This window comes from Salvelinus fontinalis, chromosome 35, assembly GCF_029448725.1.
Source record: "Salvelinus fontinalis isolate EN_2023a chromosome 35, ASM2944872v1, whole genome shotgun sequence".
In the NCBI taxonomy this organism is placed as follows: domain Eukaryota; kingdom Metazoa; phylum Chordata; class Actinopteri; order Salmoniformes; family Salmonidae; genus Salvelinus; species Salvelinus fontinalis.
The window spans coordinates 6,441,987-6,458,813 of record NC_074699.1 but is presented as its reverse complement, the minus strand read 5'-3'; the positions used below and the strand labels follow the sequence as shown (position 1 = coordinate 6,458,813).

Below are 16,827 nucleotides of genomic sequence, written 5' to 3'. Positions count from 1 at the left end.
GCAATTGAACCAATGCTTTGTTTTTTAAGAGCAAGGCTTACTGGTTTCTCTGTGCCAGGAGTATTGAAGGGTCCCATGATAGCACTGTCTGCGTATGCAGATGACGTGACAGTTTTTATTACATGGGCTGAGGATGTTAAGGTTCTCTCAAACGCTTTAAAGGTGTGTGAGGGGGCCTCCTCAGCTAGAATCAATTGGGAAAAGAGTGAATCGGGCAGGTCAGCTTCAGACGGGGTCCGCTCCATGGTTACCAGGGGGGCTTCAGTGGGGCAGAGATGGGATGAAGACTTTTTGTTTTTTTTCTAAGCTCTGATGTATTTCAGAAAAAGAACTGGGAGGGTGTGGTGGAGAAAGGGTGCGCCAGACTGTCAAGGTGGAAATGGGTGCTACCCCAGCTGTCTTATAGGGGAAGGGTACTGGTAGCTAATAATCTTGCTGCCTCTACCCTGTGGCAGACTAATGATGTTACAGCCACCGGGGAGCTTCAGAGGACCCTTGTCAATTTCTTCTGGTCTGGACAACACTGGATTAGAGCTGCAGCCCTGTACCTGCCACTGCACGAGGGTGGGCAAGGCCTGGTGGACATTTCTTCCAGGATCATGGCTTTCCGGCTTCAAGCAGCCCAGAGACTGTTGTACATTGACGGTTCTAGCTGGGTCGACACAGCCAACACATTGATGAAGAGAGTGGGCTGTTTGGGCTTAGACAAGCACCCTTTCCTCTTAAAGCTGGAGGGGGGTGATTTGTCTGGCCCGACTCCATTTTATGAGTCTGTTATGCAGGCTTGGAGAGTTCTTGTCAAGTCCCGTAAGGCCGGCGCGCCACCAGGGATGTGGCTTTTTGAAGAGCCTGTTTTTTACAACACTGCCATCCAGTCCCGTGCTCTGGGTTCAGCCAGCCTGCGTTCATGCCTGTTAGGCGTGGGGTGCACCAAGCTGGGTCATCTGATGCGGAGCAGGAGCAGATCGTTGGAGGAGCCGGGAGAAAGAGCGGGGATCCGATCATCTCGCCTACTGAGGAAGGTCGTCGCTGAGGTTGGTGATTCCTTGCCAGTACTTCATGCAATATGTGACTGACATTTCCAATTCTGATCGGTGGAAGGAGGTTCTGGATTGTGTTTCCTGCACTGATTGTTAGTGCTGCGACAGGGTCATTCGAGGAGGACGTGGGGATGCTGCTTTCATTCGATACCCTTGAACTGGGGGTGTTCAATGAGGTGGGAAAGAAGGCCCTGTACAACATTTGTGTTAAAGTGTTCCATGCCTCTTCCCTGGAAGGGGTATAATTGACGAGGTGGGCGAATGTGTTTGGTCCAGGTGAATCCCCAAAAGGCTGTTGGCGGTCTTTATAACAAGTGACCACCACATACAAAGCCCTCAACTGCCAAGAGGTGACCATAGAGAAGAGTCCCCTCAGCAGGTGGTCCAACCAAACAAAGCCTCAGGACAGCACTCAGAAAATCTGACCTAACCAAATGATCACATTGCAAAATGAAAAATGTATCACCTATTGGAGAAACCACTAGAAATCTAAGTAAACTTCAATTCTGTACACGGTGACAGACTATCTGACCACTGTAATGGATTGAAAACTGAGGAAAACACTAACTATGTTCAGACTCAGTGAGCACAGCCTGGCCATAGAGACCCAGGCAAACCTGGCTGCCCAGAGAGGACAGGCTGTGCTCATTCTGCCCCTGTAACGACGTGCGCTGAGAGTCGGGAAGCAAGTTCAGGGAGTGAGTGTTTTAATGAAAAAACACAACATAATCCAAAACAAGTAACACGAACCAGAAACAGAAACAATGACGCCCGGGGAAGGAACCCAGGGGAGTGACATATATAGGGCAGGTAATCAAGGAGGTGATGGAGTCCAGGTGAGTGTCATATTGCGCTAATGAGCATAACGCTGGTGACAGGTGTGCACCTTAACGAGCAGCCTGGTGACCTAGAGGCTGGAGAGGGAGCAATTGTGACGTGCCAGCAACACATATCTTGACAATATTAATTTTGTATTTCCCAAAATTATACAACAATATGAAGAATTAGATAACTTAAATGATGAACACAAACTTAAATACATACTTGGTGAAAAAACTAAATGTTTTGTATTAGCAGCCAAATGTGTGGCCTCCTGCCACAACCGGAGGGACAGACAGTGAGAAGTATGGTGTGATTATTCATATTTGCCTTTCCTTTTTATAATTTGTTATAATTGCTGTTAATGAGTATCACTATCATTGCTTAATTACAGTCTAGTATATTCCTGAGAGAGAGAGAGAGAGAGAGAGAGAGAGAGAGAGAGAGAGAGAGAGAGAGAGAGAGAGAGAGAGAGAGAGAGAGAGAGAGAGAGAGAGAGAGAGAGAGAGAGAGAGAGAGAGAGAGAGAGAGAGAGAGAGAGAGAGAGAGAGAGAGAGGATTACTGATCAAAACCTGGCTCCCTGTAGAGGAAAGGCTGTGCAACCACTCCACAACAGCAGAACCTGAGACGGAGCTGCATTTCCTGGCAAAATGTCAAAAATATAAAACAATTAGAGAGTGTCATTTTCCCAAATTTGAAACCCTTATTCAAGGTTTCAAAGACATCTCTGATGAGGATAGGCTACCCGTCCTGTTGGGGGAGGACGCAGAGAGCTGTGGGTTGGCAGCGCACTACATTGCTGCCTGCCATAAGTTGAGGGACAGTGTCTGACAGACCAATCAACCTGCACATGTCCTCTACTGTATACTTATTGTTATTGTTGAATGTATGGTTATTTTGACCCTTGGTTATTGTTGTCCCGTTGACAATTTTGATTCTCATTTTATTTATTTTTATATTGTAAATATTTAAAATAAGCTTTGGCAATATGTACATTGTTACTTCCTGCTATGAACCTATTATAGAGTCCGGGTTTTATGATAGAGTTTGAGGCTTTGATTATGTGATTTGTACAAATAACAGATGAGGACTGATAAACAAGGACATGAGTTTTGAATGCAGTATCTTTTTGTCTGTCTGTTTTACACTCATCTTATCGGCAGTGCCACCGACACGGGCACACACTGGGATGTTCGAGCTCCGTAATGCTATCTGTTTGTTTTTTTGGGGTAATCTTTTGTCTCTTCAGAATGGAGTGGTGGAGTGTCACAGGATATTCTGTCCCCCTGCCAACTGCTCAGAGGACTCTCTCCCCGTGCACGTGGTGGGCACGTGCTGCAAGAAATGCCGACGTGAGTACTGTCATCATGCCTCGACCACAGAGCGAGGAGACAATGTGCTGGAGCACGGCACTCACATGGGTCAAGCGCTAGGCTGTGTATCGTGGAGGCTGTGTATCGTGGAGGCTGTGTATCGTGGAGGCTGTGTATGCAGGCTGTGTATGCAGGCTGTGTATGCAGTGGAGTTGTCATTGTTTTAAAGTGTGGCACACTCTTAGAATTTTCTTTTAACGTTTTGTTCCTAAAGGGTTATAAACGCCTGTCACAGGGGTAGTACCCTGTACGGTACTTCCTTTGTACCTTTAGTTATAGGTACAGTGCCTTCAGAAAGCATTCATACCCCTTGACTTATTTCACATTTTGTTGTGTTACAGCCTGAAGTTAAAATGGATTAAATTAGTTTTTCTCAACCATCTACACACAATGTTTTTATAACTTTTTGCAAATATTTTGAAAATTAAATACAGAAATATCTAATTTACATAAGTATTCACACCCCTGGGTCAATACATGTTAGAATACCCTTTGGCAGCGATTACAGCCTTTTTGGGTAAGTCTGTAAGAGCTTTGCACACCTGGATTTTATCATATTTGTACATTAATGTTTAAAAAATTCTTCAAGCTCTGTCAAGTAGGTTGTTGATCATTTTTAGACAGCCATTTTCAAGTTTTTCCATAGACTTTCCAGACGATTTAAGTCAAAACTGTAACTGGGGTGGTACCCTGTACGGTATTTCCTTTTGTACCGTTAGTTATCGGTACAATGCCTTCAGAAAGCATTTATACGCCTTGACTTATTTCACATGTTATTGTGTTACAGCCTGAATTTTAAAATTGATAAAATTTTGATTTTGTGTCACTGATCTACACACAATACCCCATAATGTCAAAGTGGAATTTTTTTAAATAATAAAACATTTAAAGCTGAAATATCTTTAGTCAATAAGTATTCAACCCCTTTGTTATGGCAAGTTCAGGAGTTATGGTAAGTTCAGGAGTACAAATGTGCTTAACAAATCACATAATAAGTTGGATGGACTCATTTGGTGTTCAATAGTAGTAGTTAACATGATTTGTTTAATGGCTACCCAATCGCTGTACCCCACACATACAATTATCTGTAAGGTCCCTCAATCAATACCCATTTTTACTGGGCTCTACTCCTATAGAACACACACACACCTACACATATTTGGGACTAAAAATCAGCTCCACTTTGAACTTCAACCTATCCATGAATGAACTGAAAGACAAAGCAAGGAGGGCATTCTATGCCATTCAAATCTATATTAAATTAGACATACCAATTTGGATCTGGCTCAAAATATTCAAATCAATAATATAACAAATTGGACTATATGGCAGCGAAATGTGGGGTCCGTTTACAAAACAAGAATTTGACAAATGGTACAAACACCCAATTGAAACGCTGCACACATAATTTTGTAAGAGCATCCTCGGAGTACAGAGAAACTCCAAACAATGCATACAGAGCAGAATTAGGTCAATTCTCTCTTCTGCTCAATATCCAAAAAAAGAGCCAACAAATGCTATAATAATTTAAAAACAAGTGACGCCCTACATACAAAGCCCTCGACTGCAAGAGGTGACCACAGAGAAGAGTAACCTCAGAAGCTGGTCCAAACCAAACAAAGCCTCAAGAAATCACTCAGAAAATCTGACCCAACCAAATGATCACAAAACAAAATGAAAAATGTATCACCTATTGGAGAAACCAGTAAAGTAAACTTCAATGCTATTTGGCTCTAAACAGACAGTACACGGTGGCAGACTATCTAACCACTGTAACAGATAGAAAACTGAGGAAAACTCTATGTACAGACACCGTGAGCCCAGCCTGGAAATAGGGACCGGTTGTCCGGTCTCAGAATAAGTTGCATTGACTCATTTGGTGTTCAATAATAGTGGTTAACATGATTTAAAAAATGGCTACCCCATCTCTGTACCCCACACATACAGGACCCCTGTAAGGACCCTCAATCGAGTATTGCGTTTCAAGCACATTCAACCACAATGGCCAGGGAGATTTTTCAATGCCTCAAAAAGAAGGGCACAGATTGGTAGATATGTAAAAATAGGCAGAACACTGAATATCCCTTTGAGCATGGTAAAGTTATTAATTCAACTTTTGATATTGTATCAATACACCCAGTCACTACACAGAGACCTGCGTCCTTCCTAACTCAGTTGCTGGAGAGGAATGAAAACTGCTCAGAGATTCCATGAGGCCAATGGTGATTTTAAAATAGTTACAGAGTTTAATGGCTGTGATATGAGAAAACTGAGGATGGATCAACAACATTAAAGTTACTCCACAATACTAACCTAAATGACAGAGTGAAAAGGATGAAGCTTGTACAGAATAAAAATATATATGCACTATGCAGAAATCACTCTGCCATTTCCTGGTTGCTAAAATTCTAATAGTTTGCCTAATTTCAATATATATGACTGAACAAGGAAGTATAGTGGAGAGAATCATTGTACCATCCAAACCCGTTGTGAAATATATTTTCAATAACCACAAACATTCTATTTGCAGCTGTTTGAAGCTGGTGTACAAAACCGAAAGTAAAAGACACAAAAACGAAACTTTAAAATGGAAACATAGAAATAAAACAGACTCTTCTTACACGTGCTTTCAATGAGCTTTACAGTGGCTTGTGAGAAGTATTCACCCCCCTTGTCATTGTCCCTATTTTGTTGCCTTACAACCTGGAATTAAAATACATTTTGGGGGGGTTTGTATCATTTCATTTACACAACATGGCTACCACTTTGAAGATGCAAAATATGTTTTATCGTGAGACAAACAAGAAATAAGACAAAAAAAAAAAAAACTTGAGCATGCATTATTCACCCCTCAAAGTCAACACTTTGTAGAGCCACCTTTTGCAGCAATTACAGCTGCAAGTTTCTTGGGGTATGTCTCTATAAGCTTGGCACATCTAGCCACTGGGATTGTTACCCATTCTTCAAGGCAAAACTGCTCCAGCTCCTTCAAGTTGGATGGGTTGAGCTGGTGTTCAGCATTTTTTAAGTCATACTGACTAGGCCATTCCAAGACACATATTTGACTAGGCCATTCCAATACATTTAAATGTGTCCCCTTTAACCACTTGAGTGTTGCTTTAGCAGTATGCTTAGGGTCATTGTCCTGCTGGAAGGTGAACCTGCGTCCTGGTCTCAAATCTCTAGAAAACATGAAACCGGTTTCCCTCAAGAATCTCCCTGTATTTAGCAACATCCATCAATTCTGACTAGTTTCTCAGACCTGCCGATGAAAAACATCCCCACAGCATGATGCTGCCACCATCATGCTTCACTGTGGGGATGGAGTTCTCGGGGTGATGTGAGGTGTTGGGTTTGCACTAACATAGTGTTTTCCTTGATGGCCAAAAAGCTCAATTTTAGTCTCATCTGAACAGAATACCTCCTTCCATATGTTTGGGGAGTCTCCCACATGCCTTTTGGCATACACCAAACGTGTTTGCTTATTTTTTATTTTAAGCAATGGCTTTTTTCTGGCCACTCTTCCGTAAAGCCCGGCTCTGTGGAGTGTACGGCTTAAAGTGGTCCTATGGACAGATACTCCAATCTCCGCTGTGGAGCTTTGCAGCTCCTTCAGGGTTATCTTTGGTCTCTTTGTTGCCTCTCTGATTAATGCCCTCCTTGCCTGGTCCGTGAGTTTTGGTGGGCGGCCCTCTCTTGGCAGGTTTGTTGTGGCACCATATTCTTTCAATTTTTTAATAATGGATTTAATGGTGCTCCGTGGGATGTTCAAAGTTTCTGATCTTTTTTTATAACCCAACCCTGATCAGTACTTCTCCACAACTTTGTCCCTGACCTGTTTGGAGAGCTCCTTGGTCTTCATAGTGCCACTTGTTTGGTGGTGCCCCTTGCTTTGTGGTGTTGCAGACTCTGGGACCTTTCAGAACAGGTGTATATATACTGAGATCATGTGACAGATCATGTCACACTTAGATTGCACACAGGTGGACTTTATTGAACTAATTATGTGACTTCAGAAGGTAATTGCTTGCACCAGATCTTATTTAGGGGCTTCATAGCGAAGGGGGTGAATACATATGCACGCACCACTTTTCCGTTTTTTTTTTTTTCATTTCACTTCACCAATTTGGACTATTTCGTGTATGTTCATTAATTGAAATCCAAATAAAAATCTATTTATATTACAGGTTGTTATGCAACAAAATAGGAAAGACGCCAAAGGGGTGAATACTTTTGCAAGGCACTGTAAGTCATACTGCAAAAAATGTGGCAAAGAAATGTAGTCTTTGTCCTGAATAAAAAGTGTTTTGTTTAGGGCAAATCCAACACAACACATCACTGAGTACCGCTCTTCACATTTCCAATCATGATTGTGTGGCTTCATCATGTTATGGGTATGCTTGTCATCGGCAAGAACTAGGGAGTTTTTTGGGGGATCAAAATGAACGGAATGCAGCTATAAGCACAAGCAAAATCCTAGAGGCAAACCTGGTTCAGTCTGTTTTCCAACAGACACTGGGAGACGTAGTCACCTTTCAGCAGGACTAGGCCAAATCTACACTGAAGTTACTTATCAAGATGACATTGAATATTCGCGAGTGGCCTTCAGTTTTGAATTAAATAGTTTTTAAAATCTATGGCATGACTTGAAAATGGCTGTCTAGCAATGATCAACAATTAAGATGACAGAGCTTGAAGAATTTTAAAATGGACAAATATTGTACAATCCAGGTGTGCAAAGCTCTTAGGGCCATGTCCCGAATTAAGAATGTGTGACTTTCCTATGCACTTCTCAGTATTTGGTGTACAGACTTTATTCATGTGCTTAATACGCTCTTCAGGTGTGGCTACCTTGCACACTCTGAATACATTTCATTCAACCGCTGAAAACCCTCCCACTTGCTGGCCAAAATATTTTCTCATGGCGTTGTCATTCAATAGCATTTTCAGTACATTTTCAACTTAAAGCCATCCCTTTAAATATGGTGCACCTTTTGATTATAATTTTGAAAACAGACTCAATAGAATACTTTGAGAGAATGGGTTGAGAATATGTTGATCAACGAAATGTCACATAGGCCTTCCTAATTAATATATCAAAGAGGGTTACAAAATTCAAGTAACTTTCACAAAATTCCCAGGTTTTTTCAGAAATCCTAGTTGGAATATGGCTGAAATCAGGAGAGAATAAAGCAGGAAATCTGGGAATACTCCAACCGGAATGTATAGAAAATCTGGGAATTTTAGAAAAGTAACCGGAATGTTGCAACCCTAATACCAGAATTGCTTTACTGTATATATACTCACATATCAACCGATGATAATGTCCTTTTCCTTTGTCCCCACAGCAAAATGCACTTACATGGCCCAAACTTTGTCAGAGGGCCAGCGCCTGCTAACGAAAAGGTGCACAGAATGCAAGGTAACAACGGATCCATCCCTCCCTGACTAACAGCATTTGGGTTGTAACAATACCATTATCGTGATACTCAGAACTATTGTGAAGTATCGTGATACTCAGAAGTACTGTGAAGTATTGTGAAGTATCATGATAGTCATGGCAAGGAAACAACACCTGAAGCAGACTTCATTTCATGAGGAAAACGGTCCTAATGTTGGAAACAAAGAAACAAACAGCATTACCTGTCACCCAGAGTCAAATTTGTGTATATTCGAAGCTATAGCACACAATATTTTACATAAAGCAGGTTTTCAAAGAGTTGAGTGTGCTTTGTGTTTTCCTTCTTGCCATGGAAAATCGACTATCATATTATTGTGATACTGGTATCGTGACAAGCAAGTTGTACAACTCGGTTCTGTAGATTGATCTCTGTGTTATTTAATTATCCAACTGGCTTCATTAGTTCTCAGAGCCCAGACACAATGTGTTGTCATGCCTGTACTGTGAGGATCACAATGGGTCAGATCAGCTTGGCAATGATTGACAATAACCAGTCCTTCTCACACCCACAGAAGAGGGGACGAGGGAACTGTGCTGGTTTGAAAGTTCACACCCTGTTGTAAATCACAGGAGAAGGCAGGCTCTTTCTCCGCCTTTAGTATCAACCAAAGGAATTGCTTTGTTTCAGTCTTTCCCCGCAGAAACTCTAACACGGTCAAATGTGGATAGTGGAACAATATTTCTAACAGACGAATGTGGGGAATGGTCAGTGGGGAGCTATAGAAAACAAATGTAATAATGCTTTAAATTTTGTGATGTCATTAACTTCTCTAGGGTATGTGGTACGGTAGCGTCCCACCTCGTCAACAGCCAGTGAAACTGCAGGGCGCCAAATTCAAAACAACAGAAATCCCATAATTTAAATTCCTCAAACATACAAGTATTTTACACCATTTTAAAGATACACTTGTTGTAAATCCAGCCAAAGTGTCCGATTTCAAAAAGGTTTTACGACGAAAGCACACCAAACGATTATGTGAGGTCAGAGCCAAGTCACAGAAAAAGACAGCCATTTTTCCAGCCAAAGAGAGCAGTAACAGAAAACAGAAATAGAGATAAAATGAATCACTAACCTTTGATGATCTTCATCAGATGACACTCATAGGACTTCATGTTACACAATACATGTATGTTTTGTTCGGTAAAGTTCATATTTATATGCCAAAATCTGAGTTTAGGCGGGACGCTACTGTCTCACTTGGCAAAAAGCCTGAGAAAATGCAGAGCGCCAAATAAAAATGAATTACTGTGAAAATTACTATAAAATCAAACTTTTATTAAATCACACATGAAAGTTACCAAATTAAAGCTACACTGGTTGTGAATCCAGCCAACATGTCAGAATTCAAATAGGCTTTTCGGCGAAAGCATACGATGCAATTATCTGAGGATAGCACCATTGTAAACAAAGAGAGAGAAGCGTATTTCAACCCTGCAGGTGCGACACAAAACTCAGAAATAAAAATATAATTCATGCCTTACCTTTGTCAAGCTTCTGTTGTTGGCACTCCAATATGTCCCATAAACATCACAAATGGTCCTTTTGTTCGATTAACTCCGTTGATTTATATCCAAAATGTCCATTTATTTGGCGCGTTTGATCCAGAAAAACACCGCTTCCAAATTGCTCAAACGTGACTACAAAATATCTCAAAGGTTACCTGTAAACTTTGCGCAAAAATTTGAAACTACTTTTGTAATACAACTTTAGGTATTTTTTAACGTTAATAATTGATAAAATTGAAGATGGGATGATCTGTGTTCAATACAGGATTAAAACCATCTAAAGCCAGCGTTCTGCTCACGCGCTTCTATCTAACAGGACACCTGATAAGACTCTCATTCATGATGGCCATACTTCTTCATTACACAAAGGAATAACCTCAACCAATTTCTCAGGACTGTTGACATCCAGTGGAAGCTGTAGGAACTGCAAGCAGGTCGCTTAGAAATCTGGTTTCCCAATGAAAACCCATTGAAAAGAGTAACCTCAAAACAAATCTGAACAGTTTGTCCTCTGGGTTTTGCCGGCTAAATAAGTTTTGTTATACAGTGATCCCTCGCCACTTCGCGGTTCACTTATCGCGGATTCGCTATTTCGCGGATTTTCATAATGCATTTTTTTTTTTTTTTTGGTGCATTGTGCTCTGCATTCTGATTCGCTAAAAACTCACTCCCGCTTCTTGTATCAAAACATGCTACGAATTGTGCTATCATTTTGTCGTCTCGTGCAGTTATGTGTACGTACATGAAACAGCTTGGCAAATTTACATTAAGTTGGCCAAATTATCTTGTAATTTCGAACATCTCCTAAACCCATAATGTCGACGAAACGCTCTGAAGAGCAGTGAAACGGCCTACACGTGAGTCACTGTATTTGTATACATGTAATAGTTGCTAATTGTAAAAAAAAAAAAAGTTTTCTATTTCGCGGATTTCACTTATCGCGGGTCATTTTCGGAACGTAACCCCCGCGATAAACGAGGGATTACTGTACTCACAGACATGATTCAAACAGTTTTAGAAACTTCAGAGTGTTTTCTATCCAAATCTACTAACAATATGCATAACTTATCTTCTGGGGATGAGTAGCTGGCAGTTGAATGTTGGTATGCTTTTCATCCAAACGTGAAAATGCTGCCCCCTACCCTAGAGAAGTTAACTGTATGGACGAAATACTGTTCCTCGGAAAGTATATTCCCTTTATCTGTCAAGTTCCCATCCAATACATTGTGCATATAATATGAAAAATGATGAATGCATTTCAGTTAACATTTTACATTTTAGTCATTTAGCAGACGCTCTTATCCAGAGCGACTTACAGTAGAGTGCATACATTTTATTACATTTTACATACAAGATAAGTTAAGATAGGAATGTGATTTTAGGAGGTATAAGGAATGTGATTTTAGGAGGTATAAGAGAATCTATCTCTTGTAAACTGTGCATAAGTAAGTAGCCATGCCCCGAGTGAGGTTGGAGTGACTGTCAGATGGACGGCACCGCCCCCTTCGGCCAGAGTGCATAAAAAGCCTTGGTAACGAAATAAAAATTTGACCAGGAAATATGAGGTGGTACCTCCACACCTCAACACAAGGTGAAGAAATATATTTTTATTTTAGACCAGAGAGACGGCAAGCTGCAGCTCATGTCCATAGTGGTCTGAATCCTGAACCCTGAGTAATCAACATGAGGAGGAAGAGGGGACAAACTCCCCTCCCAGTCAACCGGTACAGCTGATTAGCTGTCCTGAGTAAAATATCTCGAACTCTTCAAAACATCCTTCTACCCTTGTCAAATCACCGTAGTATTTTACTCTCATCACCAATGGGAACTGTCGACATGGCCGGCTATCTTCCAGAGTGAACAACAGTAGAAGACGGGAAAGGTGAGACCCCTTTCAGACAATCAGAGCCATACAGCTTGCCGCTGAAAGGCCACAATCTTCTTATGGAGTGCTGGCTCCATCCGAACAAAGGCAATCACACGTAAATACATTCATGATTTCTTATTCCAAACGGGCGGCCGTTCGTGTGCAAACTATATGATTAATGCTACTGTGAGAATAGTTCTGAAATGTCTCGACGATAAGTGTACCTTTTTCTCTCTCTCTCCCCCCTCTCCATCTATGTTGTAACAAGCCGTCATATTTTGTCAGTCCGCTCGGAACCTTTGTCTAATGCAAAGGGTGTACGTTTATTCTGTGTTATTTTTTAGTTAACTAGTAAATAAATAATTAAAGCAATTTGTGTAGAACTGAATCATGAGCAAGGCTGGGGTTTATGCAGATGAATGGGGTTACGACTGTTCAGAATTCTGATATGATTAATAAGATGACTGTTAATCGATGAAATAGATATACAGTGATCCCTCGCCACTTCGCGGTTCACTTATCGCGGATTCGCTATTTCGCGGATTTTCATAATGCATTTATTTTTTTTTTTTGGTGCATTGTGCTCTGCATTCTGATTCGCTAAAAACTCAAAAAACATGGTGGCATGTCGGTGTACAAGGATCTTTTTGCAAAGAAGAAAAAAGAGCGACAACAGCTGCCTATCACTATGTTCTCCTCCCGAACAAACACACCTGCACCGCGGGCTTCAGAAGAAGAGAACACTGCAGAGCGCAGTCAGGATGCAGCGGCCCAGTCTGAAGAGCAGTGAAACGGCCTACACGTGAGTCACTGTATTTGTATACATGTAATAGTTGCTAATTGTAAAAAAAAAAAAAAGTTTTCTATTTCGCGGATTTCACTTATCGCGGGTCATTTTCGGAACGTAACCCCCGCGATAAACGAGGGATTACTGTATACCTATTAGAGTTTAATTTGGGAGACGGTAAATCTTTAAACAACCTCTCCCATGGTGCCACAAATTCCTAATGAGTTAGTTGTTACATGATTAATTTAATCGGGTAACAATTAAACGCAGTTAGTGGATTTAATAAATACGTCAGATTAATGAATGTAAAGTCACGACAATGTTCAATCTTTCTTTTTTTCTTTCTCTTCCATGGGTGAGATACGAGGGCATTTGAGAGTAATGTATGAACATACAAACAAAGGGCTGTTTGAGGGGTAAATCTAAGGAGCAGGACTGTGTTCCAATACGATCCCTCTACAGGACCCTATGCGGCGTGGTCAAAAGTAATATATTATTGGGAATAGATTGCAATTTGGGTCGCAGGTTAAATGTAAGGAGTAGGCAGCGCAGGGACCGTATTGCAGTGCCTTAGACTATAATTAAAGTCATTATTCCACTGAGGGAAAAGAGTACTCTCGTCTCTATTTGCTGCCATTTATCCTAAAAGGCATTTTTCAGAGATAAAATGTGTGTTTTACTTTTGTCGTTGGTTACAATGAGACTAGCCAGCCGGAGAGGAAAAAGGTTTTAAGGCCCCCTTTAGACTGTAAAGTGGTAATCTGTGCTGTGCAGCTAGCTTTCCTTCAGACAGTGATTACAGTCTCCATCATCTGTCACCATGGTTGTTAAAGTTGAGAACTAGCCAGTTCAATAATATACAGTACCAGTCAAAAGTATGGACACACTACTCATTCAAGGGTTTTTCTTTATTTTTAACCTATTTTCTACATCGTAGAATAATCAAAACATCAAAACTATTAAATAACACATATGGAATCATGTAGTAACCACAAAGAGTGTTAAACAAATCAAAATATATATTTATGTTTTCAAATCTTCAAAGTAGCCACCCTTTGCCTTGATGACAGCTTTGCACACTCTTGGCATTCTCTCAACCAGCTTCATGAGGAATGTTTTTCCAAAAGCCTTGAAGGAGTACCCAACTATGCTGAGCATCCCAAACCATCTCAATTGGTTTGAGGCCAGGTGATTGTTGAGGCCAGGTCATCTGATGCAGCACTCCATCTCTCTCATTCTTGGAAAAATAGCCCTTACACAGCCTGGAGGTGTGTTGGGTCATTGTCCTGTTGAAAAACAAATGATAGTCCCACTAAGCGCAAACCAGATGGGATGGCGTATCGCTTCAGAATGCTGTGGTAGCCATGCTGGGTAAGTGTGCCTTGAAATCTAAATAAATCGCTGACAGTGTTAACAGCAAAGCACCCCCACACCATCACACCTCCTCCTCCGTGCTTCACGTTGGGAACCACACATGTGGAGATCATCCGTTCATCTACTCTGCATCTCACAAAGACAAAGCGGTTGGAACCAAAAATCTCAAATTTGGACTCTTCAGACAAAAAGACACATTTCCAATGGTCTAATTTCCGTTGCTCGAGTTTCTTGGCCCAAGCAGTGGTTTCTTTATAGCAATTCGACCGTGAAGGCCTTATTCACGCAGTCTCCTCTGAACAGTTGATGTTCAGATGTGTCTGTTACTTGAACTCTGTGAAGCATTTATTTGGGCTGCAATCTGAGGTGCAGTTAACACTAATGAACTTATCCTCTGCAGCAGAGGTAACTCTGGGTCTTCCTGTCCTGTGGCGGCCCTCATGAGAGACAGTTTCATTATAGTGCTTGATGGTTTTTGCGTCTGCACTTGAAGAAACTTTCAAAGTTCTTAAAATTTTCAGAATTTACTGACCCTCATGTCTAAAGTCTGTCCTTTCTCTTTGCTTATTTGGCTGTTCTTGACTTAATTTGGAATTGGTCTTTTACCTAATAGGGCTATCTTCTGTGTACCATCCCTACCTTGTCACAACACAACTGATTGGCTCAAACACATTCCACATATTAACTTTGAACAAGAACCACCATGTTAATTGAATTGCATTCAAGTTGACTACCTCATGAAGCTGGATGAGAGAATGCTTTGATTGTGCAAAGCTGTCATTAAGGCAAAGGGTGACTACTGAAGAATATAAAATATAAATTACATTTTGATTTGTTTAACTCTTTTTTGGTTACTACATGATTCCATATGTGTTATTTCATAGTTTTGATGTCTTCACTATTATTCTACAATGTTGAAAATAGTACAAATAAAGAAAAACCCTGGAAAGAGTAGGTGTATCCAGCTTTTGACTGGTACTCTAGGTGTATACACTTCCCTTCCTCAAATTACAGCAAACAGAGAGCTTAAAGGGGAAATTTGGACATTCCATTTAGAAATTTGCCCTTCTCACTCCTCTTTATGTTTAGCTATTAGTCGTGTAAGTTAGCTGGAGGTTGTAGTGGCTGTTTAACCTTCTACTGCATTGGGCTAAATCAGGGTTCCACAGAGTGTTTCTTGGTAGTCTTAAACAAATCTACTTTGAAACAAAAGTATACACCTCACACACATGGTTATGGGCTTAAAAAAGGAGACACCTGTACCATGTCAGATATAGAGTTGAAATGTATTACAGTTTGTGTTTGCATCTCATTATTACACTTTATATACATCACAGAAGACTGAAATATATAAAAACCGTTTGACATAGAAACACTGGATATTCGGCAGCTTTCAACTTTGTGGCATCAGTTTGGGGAAGGCCCTTTCCTGTTTCAGCATGACAATGCCCCCGTGCACAATGTGAGGTCCATACAGAAATGGTTTGTCGAGATCGGTGTGGAATAACTTGACTGGCCTGCACAGAGCTCTGACCTCAACCCCATTGAACACTTTTGGGATGAATTAGAACGCAGATTGCGAGCCAGGCCTAATCGCCAACATCAGTGCCCACATCATGTAACTCAGTCAAGCAGTAAAAACAGAACAGCACGGAGTTGTCACGCCTGCTCCCGCTCTCCCTCCCTGGCGTGCGAAAGCGCTAGGCTCCCCAGCATTACGCACTCCTGCCACCATCAGTACGCACACCTGCCTTTCCCCATAAAGCACATCAGCGATTACTGGACTCAGTTACCTCTGTCATTACCTTCGCAATATCTGTCTGTTCCCCGCTCTATTCCCTGCTGCATCTTTAGTTGTCATTTTGTACCCATGTGCTGACGCTGTTCTTCACCTGGTCTTTGTGTCTGTTTCCTGATTAAATGTTGACTCCCCGTACCTGCTTCTCATCTCCTGCGTCGTTCCTTACAGGAGTGTGAAGAGACACACACACACACACAGGCACACGCATGGCATTCTCAAACATGCTGACACACACACTCTACATACACATACATTTTAATATTGTTTTTCTGCTGTATTATTGATTTTGTGTTGTAGGTACGTCATAGTATGTTGTGTTATGTCTTGTTTCATTGTATATCATTCTGATTGGAACACAGAAAGAGTAGCTGCTGCTGCTGGGATCCGGAATGAATCAAATATTATACACAGTGCACTACTTTTCACCAGGGCCCATATGGTTATGGTCAAAAGTAGTGCACTATGTAGGGAATATGGTGCCATTTTGGGAAACAAACCCAGGTGGTGTAGCACCTGGAAGGGGGTGACTTTGAAGTAACTTTGAAATAGAGAGGTGTCTTAAGGGGTCTGAGACAATGCGTCACACCTTGAGAGGCACACAGGGACCATGGAAGAGCGGAACCTGAGACAGGTTGACGAATGTAACTGTGCGCGTGGCTATTCATTTCAAAAGTCCACGGGAGGAGGAGGAGGAAGACGGATTCATAGAGAGGAGAGCCTGAGTTCTATCCCTTTCTTTGTGGATCTGTGTACATCCCTGTCTCTATGCAGGTTTACATTCATGTTGTGGGTAATGTG

General features: G+C 41.3%; 1 protein-coding gene across 2 annotated transcripts in view; it reads left to right on the top strand.

The window, feature by feature from the left end:
* The window catches only part of LOC129834291 (protein kinase C-binding protein NELL1-like), a 466,854-nt gene that overhangs the window by 248,062 nt on the left and 201,965 nt on the right, over positions 1 to 16,827 (top strand). For both annotated transcript variants that reach the window (XM_055899150.1, XM_055899149.1), the window contains exons 9-10: positions 3,110 to 3,212; positions 8,582 to 8,655. In XM_055899150.1, coding sequence (XP_055755125.1) covers positions 3,110 to 3,212; positions 8,582 to 8,655 — 177 coding nt within the window. The remainder of the gene's footprint in view (positions 1 to 3,109; positions 3,213 to 8,581; positions 8,656 to 16,827) is intronic.